Source organism: Barbatula barbatula (genome assembly GCF_947034865.1).
Source record: "Barbatula barbatula genome assembly, chromosome: 1".
Classification (NCBI taxonomy): Eukaryota; Metazoa; Chordata; class Actinopteri; order Cypriniformes; family Nemacheilidae; genus Barbatula; species Barbatula barbatula.
Genome location: NC_136766.1, coordinates 18,762,788 through 18,779,232, shown reverse-complemented (window position 1 = coordinate 18,779,232; position 16,445 = coordinate 18,762,788). Strand labels below are relative to the sequence as shown.

General features: G+C 38.8%; 2 protein-coding genes across 2 annotated transcripts in view; one reads left to right on the top strand and one right to left on the bottom strand.

Moving 5' to 3' along the window:
- glceb (glucuronic acid epimerase b) overlaps positions 1-16,445 on the top strand; it is a 49,206-nt gene that overhangs the window by 2,699 nt on the left and 30,062 nt on the right. The window lies entirely within an intron of this gene.
- On the bottom strand, positions 10,354-12,009 carry LOC306901454 (E3 SUMO-protein ligase ZBED1-like; the record flags this gene model as incomplete). Its single annotated transcript, XM_079469194.1, has 1 exon — positions 10,354-12,009. One exon carries the CDS (start codon positions 12,007-12,009, stop codon positions 10,354-10,356), a length of 1,656 nt encoding a protein of 551 aa, XP_079325320.1.

Sequence of the window (16,445 nt, the reverse complement as noted above, 5' to 3'; positions counted from 1 at the left end):
ATGGATTTCGGGCATCCGGGATCAATAAAACCTGGAGACAGAAAAGGTTTATGGCTTTCTTGTAATCAATATGCTAACTGTGTTGCTGCCTTTAAAATGGACGTTTTTGCCTTCTTTGCGGAATTGAACAATGTACTTTAACAATGTATTTCTTTTTATTGAGGATGCCCACACTTTTCTTTCCCTTTTTTTGTTTATACTTTATATATGTGTATGTGTATATTTATATTTAAAAATGTCTAGTTTTGTTGTTATATAAGCCTGTTTTTTTGTTAAATAATTCTGGCTATTTGGGAATTGACACTAACCTTATAGTCTAAGGCCTCTCCTCAAAGTCTTTAAGCTCTGTATGTCAGAGAACTATAATGAAGCCATTTTAGTGCCTTGTTCTTGGCTTTCAGGTCTGATGTTTGCTTCTCTTTGAAATGCTGTCAACTGTATTTCACAAATTGGTCCTTAGATTCCTGCCAAAATTGCCACTTGAGCATTAAACATTTGGAAAAAGTCCCTGAGTTCTTTCCTTATTTGTTAAGAAATGTTTTTCTTCTGTTTCAGTGTTGTGACCTAAATTAATAACTTCAAAATGTTAGGCTATTGACATTGTAGGCTAGTTGAACTACATTTTGGGAAGTGTAAACCCATGCCCTGGTTTATTAGGGTCATTTAGAGGGAATTTACTTATCCTGGCAGTTGAACCCCTTGCTGTGTGCAAAGTCCAGTTCCTAACACACCCATTCATGTTTCAATAATGCCTGACTGTCTTAGCGCAACAGTCCAAATCTCATCACGTCAACTCGGACATCAAGAAAAACAGTATTATCATAACATAAAAGCCAGTGTTGTTTTTTTCTTGTTAAATTTGCTACTGAATGAACAAAGGGTGGGTGTGTTTGGGGGGGGGGGCATTCTTTTTGGCAAAGCAGCTATTAGTCAGACTTTATTGATGCTTGCCAGCTTTGTGAGGTTCTCAGAGTTATGGAAGTGATCGGCATACTTGGTTCGCAGAGAGCTTGGCTCTCTTTAGCCTGCTATGTTTCCTGCTGTCCAATAAGCTGTCAGGCTATTGACATGACGGTTGGACATGTCACACCCCACCTGCTCTGCTCTGCTACCCAGCTGAGATCAGATGCAAGGCCTTGGACTTTTTCCAAACCCCTGACTATTCCAAAACGACATGTCTAGTCAATGCATCACTGACTGTTAAAGTTGGTCTTTGAGTTTCTTTGACATACTGAATTACTGTAAATATGAACAAAGGGATGTAAGCTTGACTGGATTTTGTGAGCAAGTGAATTTGATATCGTCTGACTTCTTTTTGTTTTCAGTCTGATGCTGAGTTCCCGCCTGCTGTGCTGTCTCTTTATGGTCTTTTGTTGTTTTGTATTTATATAATGCTTATTATGTATTCTGAGGAGTTTTTTCTAATTTAGAAATATGTTTTCTCTATGTTTGGCTGGGGTATAATGATGCCCCCGTGCCCTACAGAGCTGTCACCTTCTCACTCCTCACGAGTTTGCAGGTGTGAAGAAAGTAAAATGTGACTTGTGTTAAACACATGTGGCAACTTTTCAGCTTCTCTGTGGTTTCAGTGAATAATACACTGATGATTATCTTAAGATTTTTTTTTAATCCATCAAAGGCTTGTCACATGAGAGGTTCAGTGTCTCAGTCTCGTGATCAGCGAGAAGCTTATGAATTCAGCTAACACAAAACCGTTTAGCAAATCTGTAATGGAGCTTTGACTGCTAGATTTGCTGATGGCCTGTTTTGACAGGAAAGGCTACCTGTCTGGAGAGCACAGTATTGCTTCGACATCGTTTCTTAGTCATTGTTGATTTTAGCAGCAATAGCAAATTCTGAAAAGATCAGTGCGTTGAACATCTGTGGTAAGGTAATAGGGCTGCACAATAAATTGCAATTCCCATTCAAATCGTGATTAAATCAATGTGGCTATCGCGATTGTTAAATCGCAAAGACTTCAATTATGTTTTATGCGCAGCTTGTTCTTGAAGCACGGCTCTGTGATCTGTGGGAAACGCTGCTCCATCTGAAAGCACTGTGCGTTTGAGTCGCTTAAAACGTGCATTTAAAAAAAAACACCTGTAAAGCATCATCATTACAAATTTACTTTACTATCATGAAAATACCCGAGGAGGCTTGAAAAACAGTGTTAGAAAGTTGTCAGATGCAGATAGTTAGTCGGCATTTTCTGGTTATACGTGTGGTACTTCTTTTATGGAGCATTGGAGTTTCTATTTGAGGGTGCCCTCTGGCTTTCAGATGAAGCTGCATTTAACAGTTTTTCACTGACAAACTGTGCATACATTGCAGCCAAACAGCCAAATCACGTGCGGTTACTTTTCCATTAATTGTGCTGCCCTATATGTTAAAATTCCTTTAATGAGGGAAGAGATGTGACCATTCTCTGGTTGTTACTTATTAAGCTAGGATGATAAAAGACAAATATTTTACTGACTACAGCGATAACGAGTGTACCACAGGAGATTTATTAGTGGTTTACAGAGTTTATAAAGTTAGCAGCGAGTTAGAGGGATGATAGCCTCCTCTTCAGATGACATGCCAGTCAGTAGTCTCTTAGCTCACTATAAGAATCAATATAGAACAATGTATTAATATGCATTACATTATTGACCCTAAGTGAATGTTATTGTCCCTTGGTGATGAGCAGGGCATTGCAGAATCTTTATTGCTATTCTGAATCTGTATTGATTATCTCTGAATATTGGTTGAAGAAAGCATAATAAAGTAATCATATTTAGCAGATTAGGGCCTGGCGATTTTAAGCGAACTCGGTCATCCTTTTCTATCCTTTTTTTATTTAGCAGTTTTGGTTATTTAGCAACTACTCTTCCACATTTTTACTGTGTTTTTACAGACATCCCGCTAAGTGTTCAGCCTAATCCTCTGCACTTATTTGCAAATCTATCTGCATGCATAATAGCTTTTGTTCAAGCGTCCTTTGTGCGGTTTTGGCTCCTTGGGCTGATGGAGTACTTTGAGGTCAAGAGAGCCACGATTTATCAGGGCTTCTTCTTTGAAACCTAGAGAAGAGTTCTTGAAAAGCTCATTTAGCCAACATTTGAACCTATGCTTAAATGGATCCCACTCATAAGGAATTTTGAATAAAAAGAAAGGGTTTTAGTATGCAGGTGATTTAGGTGAATACTGTTGGGAAGCTCTGGTTTAATGTCCTGTCTTGTGTAAACTGCAAAAACGTACATTTGTGAAAGTGTTGACATCACAGGTGTTTTCCCTACTATGGCAGTAAATGGGGGATGAGATCTGTTTGATGATTGATATTCTTCCAAATATCTATAAAATGTATTCTAAATGTTCAGCAAAATGAAGAAATGTATACAGGTTTTGGAACAACCTGAAGGTAAGTAAATGATGACAGGATTTAGCTTTTTTTTGTTGAGAATAGTGTATTTAATCAATAAGTGTAACAAAATATAAAAATATTAGTTAGGAATAAAACCATGTAAATAAAAAGCCATCAGCCTTCGGAATTTCCTCCCCCTAGATCGTGACCCCTGAGGTGGTTACGTCCCATTAGCAACTGCATTAGGTTAGGTGCAGCTTGTTAATGTACAGCGCCATGTTAAACCAAAAAACATTGTCAAATTTAATCGTTGGTTAATATCGACCAAAGACAAAACAGGGAGGGCAGTAGAGCAGGGCGTAGACGCTCTGCAGTCTAGAAAGGCCATAGTCCTAAGTTACGAAAAGAGGGCGGCGTTTGCATGAAAAGGAAATCAATCAAGCACTCGAATCAGTTTGATTAAATTTGATCATCTGTAGTAATTGTTCATGTATATGAACAAGTACATAACTATAAAGTCATATTATGTCAGACTGTTCTTTTGTGTTGTGGATCGACCTAATAAGTGCATGCATGGAACCCTTTATCTAGGGCATGCAGAGACAGTCTGCTGCAGAGGCAATAGCCAGTCAGTGGAAAGACTCTAGCTAGCACTTTCCATTTGAGTGCAAGACCTAGCAGTATCCTGACAGAAAGAAGGGGATTAGGTAGATGAATCGCTGAACAAATCATTTGAGAGTCAGTCAATAAGTAAGCTGCCTATTATTAGAAAATGAAAGTGTTTTTACACCGTGCATGTATGTGACCTTGTTGGACACTCCAGAAACCAAAGTACTAAGTACTTTGAAATTCACAAAATATTTGCTCTTTAATGGGGATCAATATAACGCCAGTCCCTAAAGGGGGGAGGGGGGATGCAACAGTGTTTCATGCATTCTGACTTATTTACAATTATAAAAATGCTGGCTTCTCATCCTTAACATGGTCAACTTGTCAAAAAAGCGAATTGGATGTATGATGTAGTAATACTGTGCTCTAAACCCTCCCCAGAGTTCGTATAGGTTTCAGAAAGTTTTTCTAACTTTGAAATCTGTTTCATAACAACTTTTCTTAGTCCCTTATTGGACAATTCTCCCGGAAATGCACCCCCTCGCGTCAACCAAGGAGTATGGGTGAAGGAGCATGCGCACCTGTCACTTTCAATTGTTTGCAGAAGAGAGAGGTCACTATGTTCGCGAAGTTTAGCTGTGTTTTTTTGTTCACTGCATTTGGGTGATCTTATATAAATGGTGGATATAACGCTGGATTTGGAGATCGTTTGAAACTGATAGATGGGGCGGTCCCAGCGCTAAAAGATTTTGGACATGAACCGCACGCAGTAAGTGAAACTGATATCTGTGTTTTGTTGGCAATGGGTGCACACGTGTAGGGGTCGACCGATTATCGAACTGGCCGATTATCAGTGTCGATATTAAGCATTTTTTTAATTATCGACATCTGTCATTTTAAACGCAGATTTGCAGATAAATTAATTACATTTTGAAATGCACTATTTGGCTCTGATGCAGCCAAGGATTTAGTGAGAGACGTCGGAACACGGCACTCTAGTGTGTTATCTTGAGTAATGCCCGCCCACCGCCCATTTGATTTGTTGGGAGTCATGAGTCCCGCCAATCAACGCAGGAGGCTGAATGCACTGGAAGTATTGCACTTCCTCTTACTAAAAGCATTTGCTAGTTAGAGCTGCTTCAGTTATCGCGCATCATTATTTTAAGTCATGCCAATTAATAAATACAAACCATTTTAAAGCATCAAGTACTCACATGCTCTCAAAAGACGAGTTTCTGGCAGTACACTGAGGCAATGCATGCGCACATGGGACACTGCCGCCACTCAAACTGCTCGCAACACTGCTCGCAACGCAATAATGTTCAGACACACACATTATAATGCCCGTCTTGAGTGTACACGTAAGCACAGTTGGTTGTCTTCAGTGAGTAAATGTGAAGAGCATCTGTAATAAGTGTTATTCCTTTATGTCCTCCTAACACGCTGCCACATCTTTTTTATTACTGCGGAGAAAGACTTGAATACTCCGGTAATTCATGATTCAAAACTGGTCTACTTTTATTTGTGTTTACTGATTATCTAAATGTTTTGCTTTTGTAAAAGAATGAAAATATAGGCTGTGCTTTCAGCCGTCTCTATTCGCGTATATCTTTCTGAAACGCATCATTAAAACAGATTTAAACTCTGCGAATATTCATTATAGAAAAGGAAAGCATATGTCTAAAGAAAGTTTGAAGTGTCTACTTTTAAATGAACCAATTAATAGTGCAGGTGCAGTTTCTCCTGCAAACCGCAACATTCTTTATCAAATATGATGATTTTACTGCGTTTGGCCGATGTCACGCTGTCCATGAAAGAGCAACTGCATCAAGTGGAGTGTCTTTCTTACAACTATTGTTTGTATATTTCCTTACTTTTTACCATGGTGTTACTATAGTAAAGGTGTAGTAACCATTTTTAATTTTTACTCCAGACATGTATTCGGTTCAAAATATCAGTTATTGGTCTACTTGACCTTTAAAAAATCGACATCAGCCCTGAAAAATCTATATCAGTCGACCTCTACACACGTGCATTAGTTCCTTATAACACCCCCCAACGTCTGTTTTCAAGGATAGTTGAACAGTTTATAAATGTCATCCAATTTCAGACTAATCTACTCATTTGCAGGGTAGGTTACTATACTATTCTGTAAATACTCAAGATTAACATGATTTATCCAGAAACTGTCTTTGTTATGTCCACTTTAAAGCCAGTAACTGACAAGTGATGAACACAGAAATTTGTTTTTTCTCTCTGTTATAGCAGTTAACATTATAATGAGTTGTCTGAAAGCAAACCATTGCACGATTACGTTACCTGTTTGCTCCAGGTTGTGAGTGGTTTTCGCTTACATTCACCTCAGAATGACTAGCGTCAGTGTAGTATTTCAGGCACACACTCACTGAATATACACTTTGCTCCTCATCATGCTGTCCAGCAGGAACACAACCTCACACACAGACTGCATCTAGTTAGGTCTGTCTACCCTCAAGCCTGTGCAATATATAATTCAGCCTGTTTGATGGGAGGGTGCTGGGAAGCCCATCGAGAAGCTCTCTCACTGGGAAAGGAAGTTGTTCACAAGTCCCGTAAGATGATTTTTTTACCCAGTGTACTACTTTGATGCCAGGTTAGGGACTTGGGAACGGGGGATGGGTTTTTTTCTGAGAAGGTTTAGATGACTAGTTTGGTGGAGAAAAGTCAAACGATTTTATCAGATCACATTTTGTGTCATAAAAACTCTGCTGCAGAGATGGAAAGACCAATCATCTTAAAAGGTTTATTTTATAAACATTTAAATGGTATTTGCATCTCATTTTACCAATTACTGTAAATTTGTCTCAAGGTGTGACGGCAAAAATGAAGAAAAAAACGAAATCTCTCTTATAGTATCTAAATATCTGAATATAGTAATTATTAAAATAAAATTATATATTTTGTTTGTTTTCAAAATTGTGGATGTCACACCAAAGGAAACATGTACAGTATATTTGCCAACAACCCTTATCATTATTAAATTGATAGTGCTGACTTTACATTCTGATTCAGAGGTTATTACGATATCTCAGATGTAAACTACATGTGCTTGGTGAAGAATTTACATTTATGCATTTGGCAGACGCAACTTGCATTACATTATCCTATACATTTTTGTTTCCAAGTGTGTGCAATCCCCTTGGATCGAACCCACGACCTTGGCGTTGTTATTGCCATGCTCTTACCAATGAGCTACAGGAAAGCTTTATTAAAAGAAATGCTTAATTCGATTCTTATGAAATTCATTATTTCATAATTATGGAAATCACTGTAACACAGGGGCTTTTAAACCTCAGTGCAAAATAATCCATGAAAATGGTCTGTTAAAGAGTTTTAGAGTTTTAAAACACTCTACAAATACACCCTCATATGTAGATATGTTTGCATTTGTGATGGTGCTTCTGTCACAGTCAGTCATGTTTGGCCTGTGAGAACTTGCCATATGCTGCCGTCTGAATGCATACCAAAAGCTTTCTATGGAGGCGCTCTCTGATGTGTCAGCACTGTTTGACTCCTGTTTTGTGTGCTGGTTTGTCCTCTTTAATTAATGTCACTGAGGGGCTGTAACTTGTCATAATGGTTGTTTGAGAAAGCTCTTAACAGGAACCCTGAAACATCCAAAATGTTGCAAACCTCTGCAACAATCATGATGATCAAAGTTACTTCCTAAATGTTATTCTCTGTCATGCTTTAATCTCATCCGGAAGCAAAGCATGTACTTCTCCACACTTATGTGAATGTAAACAAGCCAGGCACTGCTTGTTTCTCATAGGCAGGGCCAGCGCTACCTATAGGCAGAGCAGGCAGTTGCCTAGGGCCTAAGGCTTGGAGGTGGGGCCTCAATAACTGTAACGTGTCTCCAACTTCGATTCACATAACATCAAACTGCGCGAGTCGCACAAGGCATGTACCCGCATATCTCTTTTACCGTCTTTGGTGTTGTTTGTCATCCCAAAATAATATTTTTACGCATTTTAGAAACGCTTGCCCGTTTAAACTTTCTATCCATTTCTCACTCGAAGTGTGCACAGGCGCCAGTTCTCTTACACCACAAGGCTAGTAGCAAGTTCTCTATCGTGTCTTTTTGCGCGTCTTAAATACTGTGAAATACTAGGTTATGTCAAAAACACATGAAAACAGTCCATTGTGTCTTAAATGAAAGTCGGATCTATATCACAATACAGTATCTCCGCTATGGTCATGCATTGATCACACTGTCTACTCACAGATAACAACCGGCTGCATTACATTACCCCTTACGTAAAGACTAAAAACTTTTGTGGTCAATGTTAATTAAACAACAACAAAATCATGAACTGGTCTTGTCTAAAGAAGTTTTGTATCTTTAAATCAGTGTGTTTATTTAATTCACAGTGTTTAATTTCTACATTATTCACTTTCTTCGTTAAACAGGACGGTTAAATAGACCCACTGTACCTTATAGTAAAATCAAATGGTGAAAATACATTTTGTTAACCCCTACTTTGGCCTATATAGTCGTGTCATTCTTTCTTTCTTTTGAAGTGGAGTTGGAACATACCTACCCTGTACACTTGTCCACCAGCCAAGACATGCAGCAAAAAACTAAACGTATATTCCAAGCGAATAAACTTTTTTCTGCAGCTGACTGATTTTTAAGTCATTAAAATTGTGCTTGTTCCCCATTTTAAATATATACAGTACAGTAGGCTAAACTCATCCAAAAGAGTGGAAAAGTAATGGCTGTGTAAAATGATTGCAAAAAACTTTAATCCTGACTGCCCTTTGGAGCAATTTCAAATTGAATGTAAGTTGAGACAAACTGACTGTTTTTAATGCAGTAAAAACCTTGAAATGTTACGGCTGTTTAAGTCTTTTTGAACCTGAATGATAAACTTATCTATTCAGAATGTGAAGCTGTGGCTAACCATACCTGTTATAAAACTCAAAGAGCTGTTATTGTCATTAAGTGTTTCTCTGGTTTTTAAATCTTCAACGTTTTATCCAGCTGGCGTCCTAATAAGAAAATAAAAGAGATTATTTATATGCCACCATCACCTCTCTGCAATATATTTTTTTGTCCGTAGACTAGTGGATTTTATAGAAGCCACAGTGAACCCATTGTGAAATATTATGAAGATTTATGTCAATGAATGTTTGGCTGTATGTGAACTGTTGATGTGTCTCATTTTAAAGTGCAGTTACTTTAAATGTAGCTGTTATAATAAATATAGCCCCAGGGTTCCTCTTTCCACCTACTTTGATCTGTCTTTGTATTCCATCATGAAGTGCATTTTAAATAGTCGATTTTCTTGCACCTCCTTCCCATCAGCTCTGTGTGTGCTGGCATGTGCATAAAAACAGGATTAAAAAACAGACCAACGCTACAGACGTGCTAGAACATTTCCAGCTGTTGTTTGCTGCCTTTTTCACAGACAAAAAGTATGTGCTTTAGACAGTTCTTCTGTGCCTGGTGGGGTTTGCTTCATGTATTTGATTTGTGTGGTATCTGCCCCAGGCTTTACAACATGCATATACTGCATTGGAAAGATCTCTGGAGAGATTGATGGAAAGACTGGATTCCAGATGTACATTCAAGAACTTTTATAAATTAGGGATTGCACCGATATGTAGAATTTGGCCGAAAACTATTACTGATAATTCTTTAACATTGGAAGCCGATAACAAATATATCGGCAGAAATACAGTATCTAAATCGTGTAAAATTTCCTTAAGACTGAAACAAGAGGCGAAAAGTGGACAACTGCTTTCATTTAAAAACATTCACTACAGAAAACAAGGTAACAATTTGTTCTCTTTTACCCTCTGAAAATCATATACCAAGCATACTTTACACCAGTTAAGGATTCTTTAACCTTCAAACTTTTCTGTTATATTTTTTATTTAATAAACAAATTATAGATGTTCTTCCAGAGCAACCCAGAAAAATAATAGCCACGTGTCTGATAGGGCTGTAGTCAACCAAAGAAATGCTTAGTCGACCAAAGTCCTGTCCTGCGCAGCGATCAGTCGACTAAAAAAAAAAAAAAAAAAAAAAAAAGACGCGATGTTTTGCATTTTGATTGAACATTTATTAAACAATCGTCATAGAACATTTATAAAACAACAACGAAAAGACATCAATAATACATAAAACTATAATAATAATACAATTCTTTGAAAATTAAGTGATTTATTGAAGTGAAACAATCCTAATAATAACAGGCTATATAGTATGAAGGCATGCAGGTTTATTTTCGTTTTGTTACATTATTTAGGCTATTTTCAAACGAGTCAAGTGTACAAATAAACACAAAAACATAAGAAAACACAATCTGAGTCAGGATAATAAAGCCGTTAAGGCTACTTACATATCTGCAGGTCTAGTCCACCTTTTTTATGTTGTGGGCCAAAAACACTAACATGTCCACATTCTTGGGTAAAAGACAGCTCCTCGACTTGTTAACAATAAACCCTGCTTTGGAAAATATGCGCTCTGCAGGAGTGGAGGTTGCAGGGATGCAGAGCAGGCGTTTGGCTGCCCGAGCAAGTCGTGGATATCTCTCCTCATTATTTTTCCACCACGCAAGTGGCCCAGCAGTGTCCACTTTACTTCTGTCCTGAAGATAATCTTTCATTTCGTCGCAAGAGGATCTTTGTGCGCTTGGCTCATCAGGGTCATCCTCTGCACCATGTCCACAAAGAAGCATTGCTATCTCCTTCTCTTTTGCCGTTTTCTGTTTTTTTCCCAACGGGTCCTCATCATCCCCTGTCTGCTCTGCGCTGTCTCCTGAGAGGCTTGAACTTTGTGCAAGTTTTACGACTTCAGAATAGGCCTCATCCCGTTTCTCATCATTAAGAAAAGGTAGCTGTTTGAAGCGCGGGTCCAGTACTGCAGCTAAAATGTACAGGCTGCTTGTCGTCACAACTCGGTCTTTGAGTTTCCATCGACTATCTATTTCCTGCACAAGCTTAAGTTTCATCTTCTTCTTTGTTGGACTATCGTTATCTGTGATGGCAAGATGACATTTTTTTAGATTCTCAAGCATTGGGAAGGCCGCAGACAGGGATGTGTTAGTCTCCTCCGACAACAGCTCGGTCAGTGTAATAAAGGGCTTAAGAACGTCTGTGATGTCTTCAGCCATATTCCACTGCTCTGTTTTCATGTCCAAAGTGCTGCTGTCACTCCTCTTGGTGTAATTGGGGTCCGATAAAACGGCGGTGATGGGCCAGCGCTGCTCCAACAGTCGCTCCAACATAAAGCAGGTGGAATTCCACCGGGTGGCCACATCCTGGATGAGTTCGTGCTCAGGAACTTTTTGCTGCACCTGTTTCTCTTTGAGACCCGTTTTTGCTTTGTGTCCCTTTTTGAAGTGCCCAACAAGACGGCGCGCCGCAGCCACCGTGCGCGACACCGGGTCTTCTTTTAAGGCAGCATTTACGCACAGCTGCAGGGTGTGGCCTGCACACCTAACCAACTCCACATCTGGCCACAGACCGGATCCTTTCAGTAATTCCACCGAAAGTACCATGTTGGCAGCGTTGTCCGTTACCACTGACACCCGCTTCTCTGGTGGAATGTGGTACGTGTCCGCGACTTGAGTGAGTCGCGCAGCGACATTTTCTCCCGTGTGCGCTTCATCCATCTGCTTTGTTTCTAACACAACGCTATTCATTTTCCAGTCCGCATCGATAAAATGGGCCGTGACTGTCATGTATGCCTCCATTCTAAGCGAAGACCACAAATCAGTTGTGAAGCTTACAGCCTCGGCGGATTGGAGGAACTGGTTTACATTTACTTTAAGTCCATCAAACCGCGAACGTAGCGCACGCATGACAGTCTCCCGTGCTGGCACAGTATATCTTGGCTCGACGATTTTAAACATGTTCTTAAAGCCCTCTCCTTCCACTGTGTTGACTGGCCTCATATCTTGGGCGATGTAATGTACAATCCCCTTAGTGATGTCCTCCTTTCTCTTCGCTGACAGAGGATGGACCAACTCCAGTTTCGTCTGGGTGCTTCCTGACGCCTGTGGCATGGCCTGTGGATGTGCCTAGTACATAACCAATAAAATATATAAATTATATAAAGTTTAAGACATTAGCCATAGCAAGCTGTCTGACACGTGTATTTCTCGCTTACCGCTTTTAGGTGATAGGCCATATTGGTCGTTGAGCTATGGTAAGTTAGCTTTTGGCCGCATAGCTTGCACTCCACAGTCTTGTCATCTTGTTTTGTAAAATGCAGCCAGACAAAAGATTTAGATTTCTTGGACATTTTGTCCACTAAAGCCAAAACAACTAGCGTTCTAACTGAATGAATACAGCAAAACTACCTATTCCTTACTGAGCGCGAAGCAGCAGTGCAGCCATGCAGCCACACGTGGTTCCCGAGTGTTCAACGCGGTGCACTAAACTGTGGCGCTGTTACAAAATAGCCGAAATTAAAGTTAAAAAAAAAAAAAAAAAAAAAAAAAAAGGGCAACTGGTCGACCAATGAGAATGTCAGTCGACCAAGACGGCATCGACCGATTAGTCGACTAAACGACTAAAGTTGACAGCCCTAGTGTCTGACAGGTCTCAAGGTAGAAAGCATTCAGACAGCAATCTGATTCACACAAAATGCTTTTGTTCCTATGATTTACACATTCATGAATACTGTATCTACATACTGTACAGTAAGTGAATGACCACGACAGAAAGACTGTACTGTACTGTATTTTAAATGTGAGCAGCGTTTAACCAGAGGAAATTTATTAGCAAAAATATATTGGCCTAAATTGTGTTATCGGCCAATACCGATAACATTAAAAATGACCATTTATCGGCAGATACCGATATGACAGATCATTTATCATGCATCCCTACTATAAATGTACAAAGAAATCTTACCGCTTGGACTGTTCCCTTGTCCAGTGGTTCTCAACTGATGTGTTGTAGCCTGCAAGTATGTTGTGATCTGCACATTGCTATGTCCATCGTCTCTCCAAACTTTGATAGACTGAGAATATTGAAGCAATAAGTGTTCTATTGATTTGCACATTAGCTCTGAAATATGTTTATGCACTTTAAATGACTTCATTTTTCAAATTCCGAAGTCTTCATAAAGGAGCTTTTGAGGGTCGCCAAACAAAATAATGTAAGAATCACTTTTGTAGTCTCATTCTCATTCTCCTACTCCGATTTATTTTTGTTTCCATTAAATTTTTGTTTTTGGTGGCACGATTAATACAAAAAAAGACGACAAAACATAACAGGAAAGTGCATAATGTTTTAAAGGTCCAGTGTTTGAGTTTTTGGATGATCTGTTGACAAAAATGCAATATCATATTCATAACTATATCTTCAGAGGTATATAGAGACCTTACATAATGAAGAGTTATTTTTTGATTACCTTAGAAATAGATCAGTCTGTCTATAGATACTGGTTCCTTGCATGGAATTCGCCATGTGTCAGCCGTCGTTTTGCTAGGAAATGAAGGAGTGGAGTGAGCCGTTGGCTGCAATTCACAACCTCGCCGCTAGATTTTACTGACTGATCATTTAAATAAGGACAAAACATAAAGATAAAACAGAATCATAATACTGTTAAAAAAAGATTTTAAAAAGTTGTTACTTTTAAAATGCCTTAGGTTCTGTATTTTACAATTGGTTTATATTTGCCAAATTTTGCACAGCATGAAGTTCTGCATGAAGGGTCTTAATTGACCCTTCGGAAGCAGTTTGATTGACAAGCGACTTGACCAATCATAACACCGATATTATATGCCCCGTGACTAACTGTCATTTTGTCCGACAAACAAACCAGTCTTGTCATACCTGGCGTAGTTGAGCTTTGGTGATTAATATGAAAAATTTGCTTTTTAATTATTTTAGTAGTAAACCGAGAGATATAAACTCAGCAATGGATGTTAATGGATGTTCACACTGTAACAATAAACTATAAAGAAGTTATAACTTTTAAAAATCATTCCAAATGAAGGAGAATAGCGGCGTTCACATCACAACAACTATACAAATACAGATATGAGACACAATGTTGTTGAAATCATTTTTGTACGAATGACAAACAGGAGTGTTCGGGAGGTGATGTTTTAAGGCAGAATATAATACCTATTGATACAGCGGGGAAAATAAGTATTTGACACATCAGCATTTTTATCAGTAAGGGGATTTCTAAGTGGGCTGTTGAGACAATTTCCACCAGATGTAGCCATCAAGCCAAATATTGAATTCATACAAAGAAATCAGAACATTTAAGTATAGAAGTTGAGTCATAATAAATAAAGTGAAATGACACAGGGAATAAGTATTGAACACACCTTATTTAATACTTTGTAGAAAAGCCTTTGTTGGTGATTACAGCTCTAGACGCCTCTTGTATGGAGAGACCATTCGTCTGCATTGCTCAGGAGTGATTCTGGCCCATTCTTCCACACAAATGGTCTTTAAATCTTGAAGATTCCTTGGGCCTCTTGTCTTAACTTTGATCTTCAGTTCTGTCCAAAGATTTTCTATGGGATTTAGGTCAGGTGATTGACTGGGCCATTCAAGCAGCTTGATTTTCTTTATTTGAAACCACTTCATTGTGTCCTTGGCCTTGTGTTTGGGATCATTGTGTCATTTTCAGCTTTCTGTTAGATTGCAACAGATTTTTATCCAGAATGTCTCGGTACATTTCTCCATTCATCCTGCCTTCAATAATATGAAGTCTGCCAGTACCCCTTGCTGAAAAGCAAACCATGATGCTTCCACCCCCAAACTTAACTGTTGGTATGGTGTTCTTGGGGTGGTGTTCAGTGCCATTTATTCTCCAAACATGGTGTGTAGATTTTGAAGTTCAATTTTGCTTTCATCTGACCATACTATAGTCTCCCAATAATCCACAGGTTTGTCCAAATGCTCTTTCGCAAACTCTAACCCAGCCTCAACATGCTTTTTGTTCAGCAATGGAGTCTTGCGTGGTGAGTGTGCATGGATGCCATGGCGGTTCAGTGCATTGTTTATAGTTTTCTTTGAAAAAACCGTACCTGCTGATGCAAGGTCTTCCTGAAGTTCTGCCCGAGTGGTTCTTGGCTCTTGGAGAACTCTCCTGATTATTCTTTCCTGTGTGACTTCTAGGTAATGAGAAGCCTTTATAGGCCATCAATTAGGACTAAAGCAGCTGATGTCAATTTGTACTGATGGGGGCAGGGTTTCTCTCTCAATACTGACAGATTTCAGGTGATCTCCTGGCTTCGTATGCCTTGTTTTGCACCTTGTTATCTTCATGTGTTCAATACTTATTCCCTGTGTCATTTCACTTTATTTATTATGACTCAACTTGTATACTTAAATGTTCAGATTTCTTTGTATGAATTCAATGTTTGGCTTGATAGCTACATCTGGTGGAAATTTTGTGTCAATAGCCCACTTAGAAATCCCCTTACTGATAAAAATGCTGATGTGGCAAATACGTATTTTCCCCGCTGTATATTACGTACACATTACATGTATGAGCAAGCTGTCAAGATATGTTTGGCATCCCTGTGATGTGATGAGCTCACCTTCAGCCTTCAGAGAGCCGCGTTTGCAGTGACATTTGTTGTATTTAACACAAATAAAGATTAAGACTCTGATGGACTGTACTGTACTGTGCTGAACTAATTTTTAAAAGTTTACTGTCGTTTTCACAAAGACGACTGCCGAAGTTACTCTTTCTCTCTAAAATTGTCATAATATTTACTCCGGAATTTGTAGTAAACACAATAAACCACATTTAGGTTAGCTATACATCCATTTGTGTGACAGTAATAGTAATATCGTGCTAGTTTAGAATTATGGTAATGTTATTGGTCTGCTGTTGGCGTGGACGCAAATAAAGTTACTTTATCAAATAAAGTTAATTATTGTTACAGTTCTCTCAAATTCTTAATGTATCCCTCGAATGCATATTGCAGACATTTCTGTCTGAAATCAGTATGTAATTTTTCAAGAATTTCTTCACTATTTCCCCAGGGAGTGCACCGGGCATAGCAACAGGAACAAAGGGGGCAGGGTTTTGCGAAGGGTCAAAGGATGTTCAGAGAATTATTGACCCAACATCTAATTTCCATAAAGGACAATCAGTTCAATCAATGTATCTAATATTTTCTGCCGTATTCTTCAGATTCTTCGACAGTGGTAATTTTGTATGGCACAGGAAGCTCTGGGGAATTTATCCTTATGCAAGATAAAGGATTCCAGTGGACCTGATGTTGAGACCTTGATAATTACAGTTATGTGAGCTTGTTATATGATTATGCTTTCCGGGATCTAGATCTTTTCAGGAAGATTATGAGTCTCTCTCTCTCGCTCTCACCATCTTTCTATCTCCTTTTGATTTCCCCCGACTGTGACTTGTCTCTTCTCACAGTGTATGAATTATAAATCCTGATATGAAAGCGAGGCCTTTGATTAGCAAATAATGTCTTGCGCTTGTGCAAAGTTGAGATAT